Source organism: Necator americanus, chromosome IV (genome assembly GCF_031761385.1).
Source record: "Necator americanus strain Aroian chromosome IV, whole genome shotgun sequence".
NCBI classification, from domain to species: domain Eukaryota; kingdom Metazoa; phylum Nematoda; class Chromadorea; order Rhabditida; family Ancylostomatidae; genus Necator; species Necator americanus.
The window spans coordinates 32,330,661-32,354,882 of NC_087374.1; the positions used below are offsets into that span (position 1 = coordinate 32,330,661).

At 40.8% G+C, this 24,222-nt stretch overlaps 2 protein-coding genes across 4 annotated transcripts; one reads left to right on the top strand and one right to left on the bottom strand.

Annotated features, from left to right (window-relative positions):
- Positions 1 to 468: 468 nt before the first annotated feature.
- Positions 469 to 7,255, top strand: RB195_003466 (uncharacterized protein; the record flags this gene model as incomplete). Of its 2 annotated transcripts, XM_064201123.1 has the most annotated exons (8): positions 469 to 511; positions 4,223 to 4,305; positions 4,459 to 4,561; positions 5,591 to 5,787; positions 5,849 to 5,915; positions 5,993 to 6,111; positions 7,046 to 7,115; positions 7,188 to 7,255. In XM_064201123.1, the coding sequence occupies 8 exons, from the start codon at positions 469 to 471 to the stop codon at positions 7,253 to 7,255; spliced, it is 750 nt and encodes a 249-aa protein (XP_064057004.1). The 2 variants fall into 2 exon arrangements, with proteins under 2 accessions (XP_064057004.1, XP_064057005.1); XM_064201124.1 differs by lacking the exons at positions 469 to 511; positions 4,223 to 4,305; positions 5,591 to 5,787 and adding an exon at positions 3,489 to 3,521 and having other exon boundaries at positions 4,459 to 4,569.
- Positions 7,256 to 12,463: 5,208 nt separating this feature from the next.
- Positions 12,464 to 23,854, bottom strand: RB195_003467 (uncharacterized protein; the record flags this gene model as incomplete). 2 transcript variants are annotated; one of them, XM_064201125.1, is made up of 13 exons in its annotated part: positions 12,464 to 12,538; positions 13,052 to 13,141; positions 13,188 to 13,257; positions 13,352 to 13,493; positions 14,183 to 14,264; positions 14,553 to 14,692; positions 14,760 to 14,952; positions 15,167 to 15,280; positions 15,340 to 15,429; positions 16,072 to 16,136; positions 16,776 to 16,938; positions 23,649 to 23,733; positions 23,823 to 23,854. In XM_064201125.1, 13 exons carry the CDS (start codon positions 23,852 to 23,854, stop codon positions 12,464 to 12,466), a joined length of 1,341 nt encoding a protein of 446 aa, XP_064057006.1. The 2 variants fall into 2 exon arrangements, with proteins under 2 accessions (XP_064057006.1, XP_064057007.1); XM_064201126.1 differs by lacking the exons at positions 23,649 to 23,733; positions 23,823 to 23,854 and having other exon boundaries at positions 16,776 to 16,809.
- Between the last annotated feature and the right edge of the window lie 368 nt (positions 23,855 to 24,222).

The following is a 24,222-nucleotide window of genomic DNA, read 5'->3' on the forward strand; positions in this document are numbered from 1 at the left end:
TATGTGAATATGCGTATAGAAACAATAAACGTGAAGCGCTAGGCCGAACATTTTTCGGAAATTCTGAAGTTTCATTCGTTTTCTCAAGAGAAATTGATAGATGAGCTTTTGCTTTTGCTGGTAAGGGCAAATTCGCTTGAAATTTATTTGAATTTCCCGCGACTTCAAAGAGTAAAACTGACTGCTAACGGTTGGACCAGTACTCTTGTATATGGTATATATTTAGGAGTGTCCGTGTTCTTGTATCTTCCTGTGTAGACATGGGGCTTTCGACTGCTATCTCTAGCTTTATTCATTTATTTATTATTTATTTGTTTGATTATTTTATGTTTATTTTCGTTTTATGTTTAATCACGTGCATCAATGGTGATAAGGGAAAGTCACATGGTAGTACACCAATTTTAGCGTCCTGAATCTTAACTTTCAGGATCTATCGCTGCTGCTCTCAATATCCCTCTTACAATTGCTATGCTCGCGACACCACATCTCCGTAAGCGACGTGATTTTCAAGGTGAGTGGCTGATCCAAGTTTGGTTTCATTTTTATAACATTAGAAGAAAATACTGAGAAAACTTCTCATTGTCTTTAACGTTTATTTCAATTCTCTGTTTCCACTCCTGATTAAAGCTTAATTCCTGGCTGCCTTGTGCATACTATATTATGTAACTAGAATATAACTGTGAACTAGTCACATAATTGTACTCGTATACAAATGCGAAGACTTTTTTGTTGCGCGCATGAGAGAGAAAATGCCATGATGTGCCAGAAAAGGGAGAAGAATCCAAAATAATAGTAAAGGGCGAAATTTTTTTTTGAGTCTTAAGGTGCCCGTAAATGAATAGTACTGCTATTTTGAAATGTATATCCTCAAACTTTAATAAGGCTCTTTTGGCATAAGCTCTTATTTTTTTTCGACTTGCTTTTGATTTTCGAACAGTCTTCTCCAAGTTCGAAGTAGTACAATTATCGAAATATCTCCAGCACTCTGTATAACTCAACAACTATATAACGAAAGGGGTAATTGCAATATTCGAAGAGCAACAATCAAACTGGTTCATGAAGGCACAAACATATGTAAGCTTGCATGTAGTACTCCTAACATTCATTAATGTTATATTAATTACAGTAATTATTGGGATATCTATAGCGGATGCAGTTTTTGGGTTATCTTTTGTAATTTCCGCTATAAACCGTTTGAACATATCCAAACATCACTGTGACCGCGGTACGTAAAATTTTTGCAGTATGACATTTTATACATTCATTATTAACTCAATGTTTACTCGTTTCCGGGTATGTAACACTATTCAGGAAGGCATTTCGTCGAAGAGTCAAATGCAGAAGTGGGCTTAGCCGATCTTCGCTGAATATCATTCTCGTGCCTGCCGATGTTCTTCAGCATACAGCCCAAACAACAAAACTAACTAGTTCGATAGGTTGCCCATCCACCCTGATTCCGTTGAGGATCTCGATGAGATCCACATCTGCTTGCATTTATCAAAACGGAATCGCAGTCCGTATGCTGCAGCTAATTTCGATGCAAGCTTAACACCATGTCGTAACTTCGCGCTACTAGAGGCGAGTATTAAAGGCGAAGTTGAACAGAAAGCGTCCCGCCACGGCCTCTTGTCTCACTCCAGTTTCCACTTGAAACGGTGTAGTACATCCAGCTGATGTTCGAACCGCAGCGATTGTTCTTCCATTCATGGCGTTTATTAGGCGTATGATTTTTCTTGGAACTCATTCTGGGGCGTAGGTAAGAAAGCCTCGGTGAGGAGAATGGAAAACGGCTTTGAAGTCCAGAAAGCTAACTCCATCGGTTTCGAATAATGCTGCCACATTTCAAACATTTAACTCACAATAAACACCTGATCAATCGTCGATCGACAAAGGCAAAAGTCGGCTTGCTTGTTGCGGGTGATTTCTTAGCGATGTTGGATTAGCCGAACTGATGATCCGCTCCAAAACCTTGTACATTACACGCAGCAGTGATATTCCTCGATAATCACTGGGTTCCTTAACGGATAGCTTCTTGTGGAGAGTAATTATAATAGCGTTCCTCCACGAGTTAGGAATGCTTGCGTCAAATAGATATCTCTATAGAACGGACAATCTTCATCATCTCACGATTCCCAGAAAGAGGTAGAGAATTCAGCATTTCTGTGCTAATCCCATCGTCTCCGCCACATTTTCCATCCTTCATTTTTCTTGGTTACAGACCAGAACCTCCGACTTGGTGGTTTTTAACTGACTGTGTGTGCAACCTCCATTTCGCAGTAGTGTGAGCTACACATGCAGAATTGTACGTGGATCTTGGAAGGCAAAAGCGAACTTCTTCTTCGCTGCTAACACTGGGAGCATTTTCTTTGCACAATCTTAAATGCATTTAGTGAAAGAGTCAGCGTCATCCACCCTCTTCTTGATTCGTAATCCAGTGTTTACCGACACTTGTTGGCAGAACTTCACCCTGCATTCATCTTCTTTCAGACCTGCTAAGTCGAGCTCTTTTTGATGTTGAACTCCACTATTTCTTTTCTGAAGACATATTATCAAGCTGAGAAGGATTAGGCGGTGGTCGGAATCGAATGCGACATCCCAGAAAACTCTAGATTTTCGGTCGGGGTTTATCTGACAAAAAAAAATGTTTTTTGTCGGAACGTAGCGGAGCTGAAGCTTAAGAGACGGCATCTTCCGCTTTCGCTGCTCTTCCGGCGTCGAAGGGGTTGTCCCTTAACACGTAAGCTGATGGCGTCGATGGTTTTTCTCAAAAGTGGACGCAGTGATGAGGTTCGTCTGCTCGCAAACGTTACGAGCCCTTACGTTGTCCGATTTTTGCTCTTTTGGGCGAACCATTTTTCAAGCACATTACAGTTCTACCATACCTCATCGACCGAAGATTAGAGAGGCCGCTGAACTCGACAAGGAAAGCGAAACAAAGTGGGCAGTAAGATCATCGGCCGATCATCAGACTTTTTAACGAAAACCCTTAAATGGAAATTGTATGCCTTGCATATGTCTCGTGAAAGAAAGAACCTATGGGCGATCATCACGTTCGATCGGGACGAATGAAGGAATAACTATCGAGGTAATCGAAGAATAACGGGGGTCAAAGTGATCAAGGTGAGACCTCAACCAGTGATATAGTTACCATCAAATCTGTTGTCATTCGTGTAAAAGGACCGTGACCAGCAGCTTTTCGATCCTCGTCAATCCAGAACTGTGGCGGCTGCAAGTCGGTGAAGTGAGCAATCTCAGAATTTCAGTTTTGAGTTCCGATTGATCGCTGAATTTTTTCTATAGAGGCATTTGCGAACAAACTTATGTCATTTCTGGGTAATACTGCAACAGTTACCGTCACTACGTAACTTTCATCATAAATTGTTTGAATGGAATATTCCTGTTCTAAAAAGTTGTCACAAAAGATAGATATCTGAACGTCGCCAATGAGTATCTGCTGATAATGTAGTTGAAAAGGGATGCAGAGAGGTATGAGCACTGAAGAGCGTCAGTATCCAGCAGTAGTATGTACAGAATGTTACGTCTTTTTTTTGCATCCTGTTACTGTAGATGGTCGTTCCATCACGTTTACCTTATCCACTTCCTAAGTTTGAATTTAGATAACACTAAGCAGTCAGGCGCGCCAGTAACGTGATATGATATCACGCGGGAAGCCTCTTTATATAAAGAGCTCGCTCACAGTAAGAATAGTCTCAGCGTGGAGACCCAAGCCTAGGGGAAGGTGGGTGGAAAGAGTAATGCTAGGGCGATTGATTCAGGAGTTGTCTATAACCCAGAATAGTGGAGCCGTTCTGGAGCAGCTGGCTTTCTTTTGCTTAGTGAAAAGAATGTAGGGATAAGGCATTCCATTGTTGTTATCTTTGGGTAATAGTTTAAATCCCCAATCTTCACAGAAGAAAAACCGATAGGATCGTAGAAAGGAGATCCCTGAGCTATAAACGATCGGATCTGTTATAGTTGGGTTTCACATCACAGTAGCTAAAGCACGCTCATCGCCAGTTTTGTTCAATCGGAAGTGATTCTACGGTAATACACTCTCTTTCCTGTTGAATAAGTGCTCTTTGTTCTCTCAAACTTGCACTTATCGATAACGAATCATATTGTGTTAGTTGAACAACTTCAGTGCAGGTTATTTTTATGTTCGAAGAGTTGCATACATCTTGTATATGGCTCCTGATTACCTTCAATAATCGAATCCGTTTAGCTTCAGAGATCCATCGCGTTCCTCGATGGACGTGTACAATGAAACCGCATGTGCTTCTACTTGTAGTAGCATACCAGTTACAGGTTAATCTTGATTCCTTTCATCCTGCACAAACATTATCTCGATTTCAATACTCATACCCTTCTTAACGTAATATCGTAGTAAATGTAATTCCTATTGCAGGAAAAGAGATATGACCTAGAACTCATCACCTGAAATATTCCGTTTTTTTCCAGGGTGTGTTACCACTGGCTGTTGCTATCGATCGAATACTTGCAATTATGATACCGACGAAGTACATGCGGTTTAATTTTCGATACACTATTATTGTAGCAGCAGGTGAGCCAGTAAGAAACGTTAAAGGCAACATATCAGAAACCGACCATGTTATGATCTTCGTGGAAGAAGATTGAGTTTGGAGTGTAGATTACGAGTATGAGCGAGGCTTGCTCAATTTCTTTCTGATCGTCCTGAAAAACGGCGTTTGCTCCTACGAGGTAAGTGAAAAGCCGTATCAGAAGCGAGCGTCCGAGGATCAATGTAATTTCTTTGATACGCCCAAACTTCGATTTAGAGCCACTTGAACTTTACGAGCGCGTGTCTAGCTTATCCAATGACTTGCGTGGGTTGGCGATGCATCAAGTCAATGTTTTTATTTTTCCAAACAAGGCTAGTGTCAAGTTTTTGACCTTAGAGGGATGGAGGGTTTGAATGGCTCTAGGATGGTCTCGTTACTCTCTGTTGATCGTGCAGTCAGTCACAGCGGAACCCCTTGCCAACTGTGCTACACCAGCCCGCCTACTCGAGTGAAACTAATGAATGGGCTGCATAGAGAACCGAAACGAGTGCAATTGTGATGCGTTCCAACACACTTCGTAGGAACAAAGGTGGTTTCCACGTTATTTTCAGAATGATTAAGAGAATTAAGGGTAGTCACACTAATATTCGTAGATTATATCCCAAACTCTATGTTCGCCCGCGCACCCCAATTTTGTCAATTTCTTAACACGCTGCTTTTAAAAATTTTCGTAAGCCTGTGTGTAAGGGTGGTGTGTGTAGCACAAAAGTACCGCTGCGTAAGCACGGTCGATGGTTCAAAACCGCACTGGGCTAAATAAGCTTACTATTTCTTGAGGTTCAATAAATTAATGCCAGACTTGTCCGAGAAGTGACCATCACTGACCTCGGCTAACGTCCACAAGTCATTGCATGGGGCAGACGTTCATAAAAACCCCTAATGATTCTGATCTGAATCGGAACACATTAGAATCATCGCAAAGAAATTGTTCGACGTCAAGCAGTTTAGCTGTTTATGCACTGTAGTTACTTACTACCATAATCTAAATTCATAATTAACGACATTTGAAGGCCCATATGTTTTTGTCGCTATTGCTACTATAATTGAAATACTTATATCGCGTCAAGATGGCACAAAAGTGTCTTCATTTTGTCTCACCGTTACCGCAGTATCGCCAGGATTTCACGACTATACTCTTCTTTTAAGAATAGTCTGTGTATCTATTTCGGCTCTTATTTATCTTGTTCTTATTTCACGATTGAACAAGGTTCTCATTTCTTGGTTTCCGCAAATGATTCTTGTACAAAACATCTACTCATTTTTTATAGCATATAGAGAAAGCACAAATCAATGGAGTTCAGATTGGATCACTTAGGCGATCCACAATCACAGTTGGTGGGTGCAGTATAATTATAATTATTAAGTCTTACAGAACTTTCTTCCGTCTCTATTATTATTTTAAAACGGTTTAGGACTATCAACTGTTAATGCAGTCATATTTCTTTTGATACCAGACATAATTAAATATCTTGCAATCTACAATGACAGTCTCACTCATATCATCATTTTGTACTCTCTTTCAATGACAAATGTAAGTTTCACTTTTTGGTGGCTCGAATAGTTGAAAATATGATAGTTAGAAATTGTGCACTTGTGTAGTAATGTACAGGACTTTTTTTTGAAAATGGATAAAACTTTGCTGCCAACGTCATAATCGCAGCTATAAGTAATTCATATATTATGTAGTTTCATCTTATTTACGAAACGAATAACTACAGTAACACTGACGATGTCATAACAATGAGAGGTTTTAAGTGATTGGGCTCTGAATGGAATACAGAGTAGTCTGTCAGTAAAAGATTTTTAGATTTAGATTTTCTTGATTTTTAGATTCTTAGGAAGCAGAATATTTTAAAAATGACAAGAGAAATCTAATGTATTCCTTCAACACTATGGCATAGATTTCTCAAACGAAACTCATTCTTCAAAAATACATATTCGATGATTTCAAGTATTGATGAGTGATAGGAATTTTTCGAGATGAAGAACAATCCAAAGAATTTGCTTAGCGTACATTTCTAAATTTTCCACTCTTCCTTTGTGACCAACACGTCACGTTCTTGATGTCAAAACACTGATAGTCTGAAACGACTGTTGACAACTCCAGAATTACTGTAGGATTCTTACTGTTAAAAGAATAGGTCCACTTTCAATCTCTGAACGAGACACCTTTAAGGAGCAGTTTCAAATATTCTTGTAAACAGATAGCAAAGATTATTTGATTGACTAATCCGAAACATTTGAATATTTGAGGAAGCCAAATACTCGAATTGTTCGACTTTTTGGGAATTTCCTAGTGGTCCTTCAGTTGTTTACATAATATGTTTTAAAAATATGTTGTATTTAAATATTTTCCTTAACAAACAATATGACACAACTATCCCGCTCAATACTGCCAATCTTGCACTGACTTTCATTATGTAGAATGTTTCGTTTTTTTTTTCTTTACACATCGAACTTTTTAGGTAGATCTCAACGCCTTGATATTTGGTTTCCGCCATAGGGAAATAGCAACGAGTATGAGACGATTTTTCTGTGCGTTGCTTCGTTGTGAATCTCCGAATAATAGACGTACCATGATGAATGCGATAACTAAAATGCGTGCAGGTACAATTGTGATAACATCGACTGCAACGAAAAAGAGAATCATACCAAGAAGAGTCGCTGCAACATGAACTTGACCACATTATCATACTATCTAACGAGAATCTGACTGCAGATCGTTATCGAATTTGTTATATTTAAAGAAATTTGCAGTATCCTTCGTAACGCATGTGAATGTACTTTTTATTCAGATTCATCTACTTAATCCTTTGCTATTTTTATATTATGTCAGTATTAGTCATGGTTTTCCTCTTCTTCCCTCTCCTTTTTCTCATCATTGTTGTCATCACCCTGTCAGAGGCGGTAAGTGCAGCGGCACTTGAAGGGAGCATGACAAGTTACATATTATAGCTGAGTGCCGGTTTTTGTAGAGCTTCGCTATAATAATGTTCAAACATTTTGTTTATCTTGCCTGTTGTTGTTGATTACTGGAAAGGGTATCGGAGAATCTTTGTAAATCCCTTCGAATCTTCAGAAATTGAAGTGTGTACTCATATTCATTTTTTCTACCATTCTTGTCTGCACCAATCTGAACGTCTGGCTGAAGCCGGACTTCAGACTTTTTTGTGGCATTCGCTTCGCTCGCCTTCACTGATCAATAAAAATTAGTAGTAGTGGTATTTGCTGTAAAATCAGAGTTTTGTTTTTCTAACTATGCTTTCTTCTTTTTCTTTTATAGATTGAGGCAAAAAATTTCATAGTTTTCTCTTCCAATGGATCATTTCTATATTTGGAGAACATTGGAAATTCAGCTTCAAACACTGTTGCGATACCCATGTAATGCAGACAATATTTGAAAGCATTACTCAAAGTATGAGCTTTCCTCCTAATTTCCCCCAACAGTTATTACAAAATGATGTTTTAACGTAAAATGTCGTGAACAACACCACCGCACTGATAAAGATAACATTTCACGTTAGATCATATAAACTGTTCGCAACTATTTAGGCAGCCATTTGCATTCTTGTTTCTACCTTTTGATGAAGATATAGTATCAATCTGAAGCAAGAGTGCAGGAAATAGACACGATTAGGAGTCATAGAGGTGAAAAACAACTCGGGCAGTGCTATGAACGGTTGCATCGTTCCTGTTACCACCTGTCTCGATGCCGTGGGACCCGTGGCACCCCTTTTTTGGAATTTCACAAACACACACACACACACCCACGCAGTGAAACCCCACCGGCAGATTCCGAATAAAGTCTCCTATTAAAATCTAAGAATCGGAGAACGTTGATCAAAAACAAGCAAAATTTAGAAGAAACTCGGAAAATAAATTGAAGTATAATAATGTTGCCGATCTCTTGTTTGAATGATCTTTCAGTACGACACGCCGAGCGTTGTCGTACTGAAAGATCACTTCTCATGTGTTTTGGCACATTGAACTTCAACGCTCGGCTCAATTGCATCAATTGTTGTTGAAAACGTTCCCCAGTGATGGTTTCGTTGGGTTGGAGTCTCTCATAGTAGATCATTCCGAGCTGATTCCACAAGATAAACAGCATTAGCTTTTTGTCATAAATGTTCGGTTTGACCGTTGAAGTTGATGCATTGCCGGGTTCATCCCACCATTTTCTGCGTCCAGGTTGTCGTATCCAATCTTCGTCCCCGTTACAATTCAATGCAAAGAAACCTTTCCGATCTTGTTTTCAGAGCAGTTTTTCGCACGTGAAGAAATGTTCGACGTCTCTTCTCCTGAGCTCATACGGAATCCAATTTCCCTGTACTTGCACCATATTCAGAGCCCTAAAACGGCTTGAAATCGCTTGTTGAGCCACTCCAAAGGTTTCTCAAGCTCCTCTTAAGTTTATCTTAAATCCTAATCCAATAATACCTCCATCTCAGCGTATTCAAACTTCATTAGCCCTCCTTCACGTTGTTTATCGTTGGTGTCAAAATCGCCACTTTTAAAACCCGCGACTACTCATATGTTTTTATTGATGGAGCATGTTCCCTATATTCTTCACACAGCAATCGATGTCATTCTGCTGCACTTTTCTCCAAACTGAAACAGAAAAAAAACAAAAAGGCGTTACTACAAATTGTGTTTTCTTGACATAAAGGTTGATATAGCTAGAGTACAAAGAAAGTATGTTGTTTATGATTCAGCAAAATGACATGTACTGATTTTTAGCGGGAAATGATGACGCCTTAACATGAATGCAGTTACAATTCTCCAATTGTCCTATGCGATTTAATGCTTTTCTCACCCAAAACTTATTTGTACCCCCAATAATAAGGGGATTAGTCTTTCTGTTACGAAATTACACCATGAACATGGAAAAATTCATATTGGCAAGAACTGAGCTGTCCGTGGGGCGCAATAGCATTCCTGCCACTGAACCACTTTTCGTAGCTTTCTAAATGTCGTATGTGAAAGACAGGGGTCAGAGTTTGATAGGAATGGTTGGATTCAGTGTCATATTGAAGGGAGTTCATCTGAACAATTCCTGTCATAGAAAGAAAAAATTGACTCAAACTTCTGAGCAAGTTGAGAAATGATTGGTAAGAAGAACTGCAAAGCTTGAGAACTCTAAACTCACTCCGTAAAATTTTCCTCTCTATAACGGAAATTACTAGGATGAGCATATTTCAAAGATTCCAGCGAGAGAAAAGAGTGCTAGACTGTGAGGATAAAACACTGACTTGATCATTGGCTGGCCTTGCAATTCATTGTATAGGCCAACATGCGTTCAGGAAACCTCAACGACCACAAATTACAGAGAAACGCGTTGGCGCATCCGAAGTGGATTGATACCTCAGACAATTTATACTTTTTTTTTATGTACTTGGGCCATGTCACTATAATTATAATGCCTTGCAAATAGCCTCCTAATTCCACCTATAAACACTAAACAATGGAACACCCATCAATATACCCTTGCACCCAGTTGAGAACCGAAAACTCTTTCTTTTTTCTCGATCTTGTAGAAGTTTCGAAAACTGGGCATTGCAACGATTTTTTACAATTTTGATGATAACTTCATAATTACTACCACTAGCTTAGCTTTGCATCTTCTCATAGAGATTTGCGTTAAGTTCCAACGAAACTAGGTTGATACTGTACTATCTTTACTACCTTTTAGTTTCAGCTAATTTCACATTAAAGCCTCCAACAACGAAGGTTACAATAAAACAACGTTCCCTTTCCCATTCCCATCAAACGAATATGTGTGCGCACTCGAATGGCAAACAAACATCGTCTCAAGCGAGACTTTTGTTCTTTCACGTTCTCCCACACAACCTATTTAGAAAGTCTCGGGAGGCGATATGTAGTTGATTTCTGGTGGGAAAAATTAAGCTTTAAAGGCATCACCCCACGAATCTGCGGTGGTGCAGACTTCAGGTGGAGTATTCTCATAAGGGATAGTAGATTATAGAGACGAGGGTAATTCCGTCCATTTCTTCCTAATTGCGGTGAAAAACGGTCCGGAAGATGCTCTGCCGCACAAGGCTGGCGCGCTCCAGTCGAACTTCCTGTAGAATATAGCTCGCCAGAACGCCTGAAGCCGTACCTTCTGGGCCGTTTTTTACGGGAATTAGGAAGAAATGGACGGAATCACCATCTTCTCCATAATCTATTATCCCTTATAAGAATACTCCACCTGAAATCCGTACCACCTCAAATTCGTGGAGTGATGCATTTGAGAACCGTCTCTCAATATGAACTATGTCGTGGCATTAAAATGACAAATGATGATCGTTCCATGCAAGCTTTTTTCACATTCTCCAACAATCACATTTCGTTATTGTGCAGCTGGACGACATTACCGCACTGAACGGCACCAGCGTATGACAATGCCCGGAATTTCGTTACGTTCACCAGCATCAAGATAAATACCAGAAAACTGTGACAATTTTTGGAACCTAAAGGCAGCACAGCACGAAATTTACGATCTTGGGGTCTCAACACGAAAAAAGTGGTTAGGGGTGTAGGTAACGAGCACGAGCTTGTTCATGCTAAATCGCTAATCGTCCTAAGAAGTGGAGTGGGAAACAGCCTTCGAATTCGAATTCGTCTATGAGTCACCTTATAACGAAATCACCTTCGTATACGCAGCGGTTATTTAAGCAGAATGTCCATTGTTTTCATCTAAATGGGCTGCTGAGAAAACCTCATCAAATTTCGTTCGCACGCTGCTTCACGCGGCACCAATGTCCGCATATGCGGCGCTGCGGTTGCTATATGCCTCGTAGGCAAATTCGGGCTCGAAAATCGTTTCTCACGCCGTTTTTCGGGATGATTAGGGGAAGTTGACTCGTGATCCACACGCCTAACTCCATATTATCTTCAAAAGGTCTCAAAATCATCCTGCTTTCGATTTAGTATTCAATTTTAGGTTCTTGAGGTAATATTTGCAAATAACATCTACTCACTCTCCAATTTTTTGTTCTAATTCAAGAAATTCATAATTTATGGGAGGATCTAGTGAGTTCAAAATCTCATCCTTCTGCGTTGACGCGAATTATCACAAAGTTAAACGGAACACTTAAAAAATTCGAAACAAGAATGTCTGAGAGTGGGATAAAATCATGTAAGCCATGAATGTCCATTTTTGTTCATTCACCATAACAGTCCTCTTCAAGATTCGCTGCGATAATGCCCAGGATCGTGCTGGCAAAATACTGCTATTTTCAGGTGTCACTGGACCTTTTGCTGGAAATTAAACAATAAATGATAAGGTGATGGCGTTTATCAATTCGCTTCGGATGCGCCACCACATCTATCCCAGTTAAGAATCGTTTGAGATTTACGAACGAGTAACTAGCCTACACAATGACTTGCAGGGGTTCCTAGATGTGTTAAGTGTTTTTTTATCCTCTCAGATAAGTCTGATGCCAATCTATTGATCACAGAGGGATGAATGGCTTGATTGGCACTAGGGCGGATTTAAAACTCCCATGGACCCTCTTACCGATTGCGCTACACCCGCCCTCTTGCCGGAAATTACACGCACAAAAAACAATAGATCGAACGATTTCTTAGTGTTAATGAAGTAAATACGACATAAATAACTCTAAGTATGTAGTGCAATAAAGCGACCAATTAAATAGCTCAAAATATTTATAAATATCAAAGATAAAGTTCCGCAAAGTCACAGGAGGCAGAATAAGCACAGTTTTGAAATTTTTACAGAACGATGCATGATAGCTGAATTCAAAAACGAAAGGTACACAATAGGAGAGGGTTATCTAGTCTAAAATGATGTCAACAATGTACCTTCCTTATGAATGTTGTAAATAGCCATGTTGTGACTTCAACATAAAGAGAATTTACTCTCACAACATGGATGCGGTAGGACTACTAAGTGGACCGCCAAACACGTGATCATCGCAGCTGCGGTGATTGAATGCCTAGAATGAGACATAGTCGCCGGCACGTATGTTCGCCCAAATGACCGCGACGCATCGCCACCCATACTATCTCTATTTAAAGGAATTTGTCTGGAACGGATACATCAGGGAAAACGTAGAGTACGGGTTGTAGGTTAAGGAAAAGAGAGTGGACCCATCCCTCCTAGTCGTCCCAAAAATTAATGTGGAAACAGCTTTAGTTCCTACGAAGTACGTTAGAACGCGCACCCCTGTACGCGGTCCGTTCCCCTCAGCAACTTATTCATTAGTTCTTCTTGAATGGGCTGGTGAGCAAAACCCAACTAACCCTCGACCGCTCGCTTATGGACGCGACGCGAACATAAGGGTGCGCGTTCTAACGCACCTCGTAGGAAATAAGACGGTTCCCACGCCAATTTTTAAGACGAATAGGAGGAATTGAGCAGGGCCACGCTCGTTTCCGTAATCTATAACTCAAACACTACGTTTTCCGCAGAATGCTCCAAACATAAATACTAAAATATTCACACTTACGTCAGTCAACCCATCGATTTTTTCACCATGGAGTTCTTTTTCCACGAACGGTATTATGCATCCATTGATCGAGAACTTTCGTGTCATAGTCTACTATAACATGTACGCTGCGTCGTGTTTTGCAACTTTCTCTCACAATTTGAGCATCGGTGACAGTGCCGTCGAGATCGCAAAGAACTCCAATCCAGTCTACCACCACTTGACCTCTGAAACTAAGCTCCATCCGGGAATATTTCCTTTCAAAATTGACCAGCGCTAAAAATCACATAAAAAATGGATGATGTAGACGTAGAACACCACCTGGTCATCTGTCCATGAAGTTCAACACTGGTACGGAGATCCATGGTCTTTTTTGCTATAGCCTTTTCATCTATAGCGACTGCAACAGCTATCTCATCGCAGTATCCATATTGTCGACCATACTTGCCCATAACTTCACGCGCTGAAAAATCCCAAGATAGGTCTTCATTTTCATTTTAGTGGAGCAACGTTCGGCTTCGATAGTCAGCGTGTGCGCGTTAGAAGGACGGATTGAAAAGGGGATTCCATAAGAAACAAAACAAGTTAACTTCCTTTAAAGGCAGCGAATCACGAAACTGACGTAGTTGGGAATAGTCTGAGAAAATATAGTCTCCGTGGTTTAGATTACTGCTCTCAATCCCCCCTAACCGTTCTTAAAAACGGAATGGGAACCTACTCAGTTCCTACGAGTTACGTTAGAACGCGCCACTTTTGCACACGTGCTGCGTCCCGCCGAGCGAAAGTTTAGGAATCGATGAAGATAATCTCCTCGACAGCTTCTTCAAGTGAAGTCAATAAGTAGGCTGCTGAGGAGATCGGAGAGTGGAAAAGCCGGAGGCTGGCGCTCTACCGTACCTCGTAGGAACTGCATATGTTCCCACGCTCTTTTTCTGAACGATTCGATGGGATTGGGTGCAGCCGCACTCATATTTGTAATCGAAATTCCAAGCTCTATATTTTCTCACAGGTTTTCCAACTACGTTAGTTTCTTGATACGCTGACTTTCAAAATGATATTAATTATTGATGTGGTCAAGCGACAATTCTTAAATGCGTTCTTTACCACAGCAAGCAAAAAATTTTAGGTAATTAAAAAAATTGTAGAACGAACGGATGCGTGTAGCCAGAGCAAGAAACGATGCCAGTGGAGTATCAACTTTCAGATGAGCGTCGAAATTGATCTCAGCCTCGTGCTAAATGAGAACCATTTAAGAACAGCAGATTATTACCTTCTTCTATTAGAGCATCTCAATAATTTGCGAGCAAACAAAATTTTTCCAATTTCAGACGTGATTCCTTTTAATCCTCTGCTTTGGTACAAATAAAATTTAAAAAGAGATTCTTGTGTAACGTGTAACTTCCATTTGTTTTAAAGTTAAGAAAACATAAACAATAATCTCATTCCAGGAAAAAGAAAATAATGGTAAGAAATTGTGAAGTATTTGCCTATAAGAATTTCGCAAAAAAAAAAAAAGAATCACTTTAGCTCGATCCAGATAGACATTTTCCCACGGTATAAGAGTCACATCGGTGCTCATTTCATCGAGTACAATCTTTGCTGCTTCCGGATCACCGCTGAAGTTGAACTCGGCCGATGAGAACTCGCTCACGTTTCCAACACCTTAACAGACGATGCTTTCCCCTATATATGTACAGCAGTCAATTACAAGACTGTAATATGCAGATACCGTAATAATTGCCACCCATAATAACGAGTTTCCCGATCTGTTTCGCAAAATAGGAGTCCAACTTATAGGCCAATGCAATATTTGTTAACGGCCCGAGACAAACAACAGTAACATCCTTGTGTTCTTTTGTTAAGCGAATCAACGCAAGAGCAGCCGATTCTGGTTCATGAGCGGCAAAATCCGACGAAGAAACCTAAATTCCGTAACACATATGAATTCAACTCTCAAATTCTAAAACCTATTCAATTCTCCACCCTTTCAAGCGTTGAGCGACTTTCTGAGAACAACAAAAAGGAAATAGGGTGGGCAATTGAATTCGGAAGTCGAGCGGAATTCAGCATACGATTGGTGCATGCTACCGTTCATAAGAACCACCTCTTCTCCTAAATTAATATTAATATTCATACTTCTGGAAAAGCATCAGGCCGATCGCCAATTCCATCGATTCCGAAGAAAGAATGAACGACGAACGGTTTCCTTATAATAGCTTCCGGTGAACCCATGTAAATTGGTATGGATTCCTTAAAAAACATTAAATAAATGCGCGTGATAAGAGCAGTAAACAAAAAATTACGGCTACCTCAACACCGTTCGCTCTTTGTACTCGGGCCGCATTTGCGGTTGCCTGTTCAACAGGTACACCTCCGTGGACTGTTGTGATGGCGATTACCTTAGAAAAGAGATGAGAAGTTAGAGGTAGTGTATCACAAAATTTACATTGTTGGGCAATCTGTGGAAAATACGGGGTTTGGAGTATAGATTACGAGCAGGAGCGTTACCCCACTCAATTCCCCTTGGTCATCCTGAACAACGGCGTGGGAACGGCATTTGTTCCTACGAGGATACGTTAGAACACACTTCTGCACGTGCTGGTCCCATCACCAGCCTATCCAATTGTTTTATTTGAGTATTCTACGGAGGAGACTTCATTGATCTTCGATCCCTCGCTCGTGGACGTCCTGCGTGCTCAAGAGCGGCGCCTATTCAGACGCCTCGCAGGAACAAACGCAGTTTCCCACGCGATTGTTCAGGGTGATTAGTGAGAATTGAGTGGAGCCACGCTTGTGCTCGTAATCTACCCCAAACTCCATGTTTTTCCACAAATTTCCCAGCAACGTCTATTTCGTGCTACGATGCCTTTGATTTGTTGTGACTACACATCCAGAAAAATTAGATTGATGACTTTTGTCACATGACTTCCACCACTTTTACCACTTTCATCTTATTAACTGGGCAACTGAACGTTCCTATCCCTAGCTCCACTTCTCAAAAAATACGATTATTTCAAACATTTGCTTGCAACATTACTCACCTCAACGTCAGGATGCTGAATAGCCAGTGAAATGGCTCGCATGTCATCCGAAACTCCATCGGTATCTGTACGAAGCTTTCATTTGGAAAATTTTAGCCAGTTCGACATAAAGTGAAAAAGAGATTCTTTTGTTCAGGCCTCTTAAAGAAAACAACGCAAAAATTTTCACTCATTATACGAATGTAATAACTAATAAAAGGATTCAATATTTTGGGGTGAAATTGACCATACTAAAATCGTGTTGTTGAAATTTTTGAATGTAAAATTAATAGGTCACAGCGTTGTAGGAGAAAAAAACTTTGTAGCTACAGTCACCGCTCCTGAATAGGAACATGATTTATTTGCTCACAGAGGTTCATTTATGATGACTCCAGGAGAATGGAAATAAGTCTAATTCTGCCATGAATTTCCACATTTTTGTCCACTTTTCGACCCGTGATACATTTTTTGATGAGAAAAATATTTGTCAACTAAAAGCAGAGTATTCGTATCGCCTGTTCTTTGACTTCTGCAAAAATTCAAATGTTTTTAAGATGATTTATTTTTGTAAAACATTACTTCTTAGCTAGAACTGAAGGATGTGGAATTACATACATTTCAGCGTTTTCAGCCAGCAGCACTTCATTTCGAAATTTTTAAAAAGATTTTTAAAAAAAAGAAAAAGATGAGAAAAAAAATTCCATAAATATAGTAGAAACACATACCGATAATGAGTTTTTTCTTCATTGTGGAGCTCATTGACAAAGATCTGTTGGTGAACGAGCGGACGGCGGTACGATGGGACCTAATTCGAGAACTTGTTGTAAGCAGATAAAATAAACAGCGGAGGGAGGCGTTCGAGAACAATCTGCCAGTGAACGACGACGTCTGGAACCACAACAAGAAAAAAAAAGCTCTGACCAAATACCTATATCTCAAAGGAACGCTCCGTAAAGTGGTTTAGGGTAATAGTGATAAGATAAACAATCATTACCCACTAAGCTTTGCAAGCAAGCATTTCTGGCCACAAGTCTATGGTCAGGAAAAGTGTACATAAAGATAAATAGGGGTCAATTCGTTGAGGAACAAAAAAAATAGCCGCAATCTATTAAACAAATGGGTGATTGTTTAAGAAGTTGAAATAAAACACAAGTACATATATTAAAGCTTTATCTCAGCACCTTAAACACCAATCGATCACAATGTGTGCATAGCAATACAATCGCATGCACACCTAAACTGGTAACACGCCCTGGTTGTTCAATAAATTGTTCAATAATCAGTGATGGGCATGATCGACGAGAATTGATCCCTCTTTCTAGAAGAATATAAGATGTTATGAATTTAAAGAAAATACAAGGAAATGTTCCTTCCTCTTTAGTCTTTTTCTTTCTTCTTTAGGAGACAGAGTTTATCCCTACAAAGATGTTAGTACTACTTAAATCCCACCGCTCCCATCTTTTTTTTAAATTTTATTCAAAGGCGTCACCCCACGAATCTGAAGTGGTACGGATTTCAGGTGGAGTATTCGTATACGGGATCGTAGACTATGGAGAGAAGAGTGATTCCATCCATTTCTTCCTAATTGCCGTAAAAAAAACGGCCCAGAAGATACGGCTTCGAGCGTTCCGGCGCGCTATTTTCTACAACGGGTTCAATTGGAGCGCGCCAGCCTTGTGCACGCACCGCATCTTCCAGGCCGTTTTTTACGGCAATTTGGAGGAAATGGATGGAATCACTCCCTCTCCATAATGTAGTATGGCGTACACGAATACTCCACCTGAAACCTGTACCGCCTCAGATTCGTGAGCTGATCCCTTTAACTATGATCTGGAACCGTCTGCAAGCATAGAAAGCAAAGGTAGCTACATATAAGTGCGATACACCAGCACCACATTCATCACGTTTACCAGAACTTTGAAACGCAATAATAATGATGACTAATAGGGGAATACAATAAAATTAATATGAAGGCCCGGATAAAGCCGGTCCTCACAATTCTTTTCAAAAACATACACATTGATAGATGGTTTTTCTTGTAGTCATTTTTGTTACAATTTAGCTACTATTTTTTTGATTATTCTACATTTAGACTATACTCAAATCTGATTTTACATCTATGTTTCTTCGATACCGCAGCAATTTGAAAGTCTATTTTGAAGTATTAGACTACGTTTTCATCTTTCTACCCAGCAAATTAACACAGAATGCACACATAAAACGACATGAACACCATCACCGTATTAATAAAGATAAAGGTAGTACGTAAGGTAAGGTAAACTGCTAACTACTATTTAAGCAGCCGTCTGTATGCATACATCAAGTCTTTGAAGGAAGGATCCGACAAATATGGTGAGGGTAACCACAAGCGAGTAGGCATAGTTGACGTGCCTTTGGGTGCATCGAGCCACGAAACGGTTCACAATATCTCGTTTACTTTGCAACAAAACCAAAAACCCGCCGATTCTAATTTCATGCGTCGTCGCACCAACCCCAGCCGTGAAATATCTATCACTTCTGTCTTATGTCGATCAACCGACGCCGTGGGACCCATATCACTGCCTTTTGGAATTTCGTGACCGACACAAATACGTAGCAGAATAAACCCGTTAATACACAAAATTATAATAATGATAGTAATAACGGGTGGGGCAAATAAAAGTGGCCCAAGGAAGGAAAAGAGTTCCAGGTTCCAAAGAAATACATCAAAGGAAAGGAGATGGTTCGTTAACCTCCTTACACTGTAGCAGATGTTGCAAATTAAATTGGTCCGGACGAGTGGCTACACTACGTGGTGACGTGCAAGTGGATCGTTTCTTTATTTCTGACAGAGCCTGGTTACACCTGAGTGATTATATCAACTCACAGAATGGCAGGTACAGGTAGGCGGCGGATAATTCGCATCACTTCCACCATACACCATACCATGATCAGAAGATTGTGAAGGGTGTGTGGTGTGCAGTGTCTGCAGTGTCGCATAATTGGTTCCATTTTCTCCGTCAGTCGGTGAATTCGGAGCGTTACATTTCCAACATTTTCAATCCATTTGTGGCAGCATTAACTGAGGACGAAAAGACCTACTTCCAACAGCATAATCCAACTGCCTATACATCTCGCCGAACCATGGATCACATTCACACAATCTTCACTCTTGACAGAGTAGTTGGCAGAGCTTAGTGTGATCTCGGACCTAGCTGGCCACCTCGGTCACCTGATATGTCAGTGTGCGATTACTTTTTGTGATTACTTTTAATTCTCCCTAAGGTGAACTAAACTGTATAGTCCCTTATAGTCTCCAAGAACAGCAGCAGAACACTACTGATCAAATTGCCGACATTCCAGCAGTCCAGCTTCGATCTTCCTTCCGCAACTTGCTTACAGGGGTTGAAGGTACAAAGGATGAATGGTTGTCATTTCCAACATCTTCTATAAGCAGGTTAGCAACCGTTTCCTTTCCTTTGATATGTTTCTTTGTAACCTAAAACTTTTTTCCTAGAGCCACTTTTATTTTCCCCACCCGTTAGCAATAGCAACATAATAAAGACGGTACTGATTAGTGGAATAGGCAAGTTATAGTCGGGTCAAAATGACCTGAAGCTCGGTCATTTTGGCGCGACTATAACTTGCTTACAAGCATTTGAGTAAGCGGCGGCACTCGAAGCGGCGCGGCTAAGGTGCAGAGATGCAGAGATGGTACCTATAGTCGGGTCAGTACGACATGAAACACGAGTGTAGTTGATGTGCATTTGCGTACGCGCTCGAAACGGCACTGTGGAGGCAACAGTTGGAACCGAGGTGGGCCCGTCGCCAACTGCAGCGATGGGTGGTGCCAGCAAGGATTTCACCACGCTCCTAGCCACTACGTCCCACCGAAGCGCCTCGAAAGAAGCCGCATACGCAATTGCGTACGTGTTTCATGTCGTTTTGACCCTACTATAGATAGGTAAGAAGGTACCCATCGCAGCATTTACCTTTACGTTGACTTTTGCTTCCCCTCAATCATATAGGCAGTTATGTTCAAAAGAAAAAAATATTGAGTGTTTTCAACAGACTCCAGATAGAGTGTGAATCGCCGGTTGCAATTTTTCGGACCAGAAAAAAATCGTGCGATTCTTGAGTAGTGTGGTACCGACAATTTTCATTACTTCAGCTATCCTAACTACCCTCATTTTGGTGCCTTTGGCACAGCCACGCAAGATGTAGACATGGTTTTCAAAGAATTCTCCAAACTGAATGAGCAGAAGGCAAAATCTCTTCATGTGCAGCTTAAAGACCTGCGTAGTAGCCCATCAACAGTGAGCTAATCTCACGTTTCCAACGAAAGAGTCATGCGAAAAAGAGCCAAGCTGCAGAAAAACGTTCTTCACTCCGTTCACCGCGGAGAGCTCCCACTTCCTGCTTCGTGTTGTCGATTCACCATGCTTCATCATACGATGGGAGACAATAAAACCATGAAAGTGGGTTCAGAGGACCATGGTTAATGGTGGCGATTATATTTCAGAATAGAGCTTAATTAGCTCCAGGATGAAACTGTGATCCACAAAAATGATAGGGTCGATCCATTGGCCAGCATGAAAGCCAACCTCAACCCCCTCTATTTTAAAATCTATGTTTTCAATAGCGGCGGATGTAGCTCAGTCATTAAGAGGTCCCACTGTGACTGCACTGTCGACGAACGGTTCGAAATCGCCCCAGTGCCAACTGAGCCTTTCATCTCTCCGAGGTTGGTACCAGATTTGTCTAGGAGGATAAAAATATTAACTTCACATATTTGCTAGACCCTGCAAGTCACAGTGTAGACTAGCTGCACTTCCGAAAACCCCAAACGATTCTGAATCGATTCTGAAGCGCAGTGGCGCATCCCAAGCGGATTGATCAACGCCGGACACTTTACCCTCTATCCTTAATGTTCTCAATGGGCCGCGTACATGACTCTGATCGGTAAGTCAGACCAAAACAACACGAAGCTCGGTGCAGCTGCGTAAGCCGCTGCTCCGAAGCGGTGCGGTAGAGCGCAGCGGTTAAAAATGGAGGTGAGAACCCTTGCTAGCAGCACCTGAATGGTCCCACCTGGATCCCAACTGCTAGCTCTCCCGCGCCGCTTAGAGCGCGGCTGCTTACACAACTGCACCGAGCTTCATGTCGTTTTGACCCAAATACACCTACTCGCGGTGGTTCTACTTATACCAAATGCAATCAGGCACTTAAGTGTACGGTACGGCGACGTACGAGCTATATAACTTGCACAATTATACGGAAGTCCACCAGATATTGCGAAAGATACTGTTGTCCAGCACACTGCCAAAGCACACCCAAATAGGTCAGATACTTAGACCGAGTGTGGTATTTTTTGGTAACAACTCTCCGTTTCGTTGCGCTGAAAAGCCGGACATTGTCGACCTGAGGTACTAGGGTAACTCGGTGTCAACAAGAGGTTCACGTGAGACACCAAGTCTCGCAGGATATACAACAGTAATGAATGGATAGATTCTGTGCGAGCTTTTGTTGTATGATCGGGCCAAAACGACATGAAGCACGGACAGTTGCGTAAGCAGCTGCGCTCGAAGTGGTGCGGTGGAGATAACGATTGGAACCAAGGTGGGACTATAGCAAACTACAGAGATGGGTGGCGGTAGCGAGGATCCTTACACGATCGCAACCGCTACGCTCTACCGCGCCGTTTCAAGCGCCGCAGCCAACGCAACGGCATTTGCCTCATGTCGTTTTGACTCAACTATAGATTGAAAAGGTTAGGCAGAGCTATGTTCGAAGCTTCGGTGAAAATTCGAGCAACAGTGCCAAGCAGTAGTACCACCCCGCTGACTAAGTCAGACAAGTCATGTTGTCAATACTTATATTTGGACCTCACCTTTTCTATCAGCGTTGCCTTCGAGAAAAGAATTCAGCGACCACCATTGTGCCTCAAAAATTGCTATCTTCAGTGATTTTTGTACTGGAATATAAAATATTGCAACTTATGCGACTTATCGATCAGATCCGAACTGGTCTGTAACCCCCGATATTCTGGAATTACCACTTAAATAAAACAAATTACTTTTTTTAAACGTTTTCTGAATTAGGATTTTATTTTTTGTAGGACCTAAACATGCAACTTCGTACGACTTCAAGAAACATTTGCAAAGAAAAGAAAAAAACGGCGCAAATGAAATGAGTTCCTGGAAAAATGATGATTATTTGTTCCAGGACGACCAAAAGCGGCTAATCAAATTATTAGGTGGACACACAAAATAATTGCAGGTCTTAAGAATCCGAGAATATAGCATTTATAAATATTTGAGAACGGTAAGGGCATAGGCAACCATTCGAGGCGGCGTAATAAATGTCTCCCATCACTTGATATCGACTCGTCTATTCTTCTCCTTTCAGGACATTTGCCCGTGAAGGACAGTATTTATTTGAATCTTTGGACTATGAAAGAAATTGGGAAATTGGATTTCGAGAGAACTTTCACTGCACGACCCTTCTAATATGTTCACGAAGTGCACTTCTATAAGAACAGAAGGAAAAGTACGTTCTTCTTTAGATATTTACGACCGAAGTATTTCTCTCAACGCTGTGACAAAGAGAAAACTATATCATGGATTAAAAAATTCTAGTTCAATCTACAGTTAACGTTGCGGCCCTTCAATAACGAGGTAATAAAAAGAAAAACGATGAGAACTCATAAGAGGAGCAACTATGGGTCATGTGGGGTAAATAACACTGAATTTGTTTTGAATAGGCACTTGCACCAGCAAGCGAACGGATCATAATGGCTCCCTCTTCCAGAAAGATTTGAAAAGTCCTTGAAACTTTTTTTTTTTAATTTTTGCAAAGGGCTCGAAGAGATTGAGATTACAGTTGCCACCGTATCTTGGTGGTTCCTAGCTCTGTCCCCTGCTCCCCTCATCCTCCACGCTCCGACCTCAACATCTTCCCCCAATATTCTGAATGGTATACAATGTAAAATGAATGAAATGAACAATGAATGTACATGGTTTGTAAAATAAGTGTGAGAGTTTGCCGTTCAAATTGATTGTCACAAAATTCATTTGCTTAGTGAGCTATTACTTTATTTTCCACAGACCACTACGGCCATTTCGATATGATCCATTTTCTACATTTTTGACGTTGATTCGTGTCTTATCGCTAGAAAAAGGCGGGTGGAGCGCAGTCGGTAATGGGTTCCCCTATATCTGCACGATCGATCGATGGTTCGAAACCATCCCAGCGCAACCCAATCCTTTGACCCCTTCATCTCTGAGCAGTCTGGCACATCCGGGGTTGGTGCCACACTCCTCTGAGAGGATGAATGCATTAACTTAGTTTACAGGCTAGCCTCCGCAAGCCAACGCTTATTTTCCTCTTTCTCATGGAAAGCCTCAGAGGAGACTGATCGTAAGTTGTTCGTCTAGGAATTGACGGAACCGACCATTGTTCTAATCATTTTTCTTGTATTGCTATTTTCTCCTCAGTATTTTACTAGCCTCTTGTAAGAAAAAAACTTCGGACGGAATATGTGTCATTCTTACGCCTTCAATTCGCATAACTTCGTCCGGCCAATTATTCTGTCGGTCAAATACTACGACAATCCTTACGAAACAATCCTCATGTGCAAAACAACTCGGAGATGGTCGTCGAAATACAGCCGCGTCGTTTTCAGACTTCGGTAGCAACGGAATTCTTCATAAGTATGCGTTTGAACAAACCAAATGCTTGATATTAGTACTACAACAAACAAATGATTGTCCGGTTTTCATAAGCACACGAACCTATGCTTACTGCTGACGCTAGTACAAAACATCGTAAATTGCCAAACGCTCAGTCGTGGAATACAAAACAATACACAAAACCCGAATCTTTTATATAAATTTGTGCAGCGAAAAGTCAAGACTTATTACCGCAGTTTGAAATAAATTTTAAAATTAAAAATCTAGTTGATGTACTGAGGAACTACATTAATTCCATTCAGAAATGTGGCAAAAAAACACATACCATACAAAGAAAAATATACGACAACACAACCACTTCTCATTGAAGAACGCTCAAAAATGATACATTGTAAAATTTCTATTGAAGACATGTCATAAGTAAAATTTCTATTAACGAAATGTGATAAGTAACACTATGATAAAATCCTATAATTGAAGTAGAAATTTTTTTTAGCCTTTT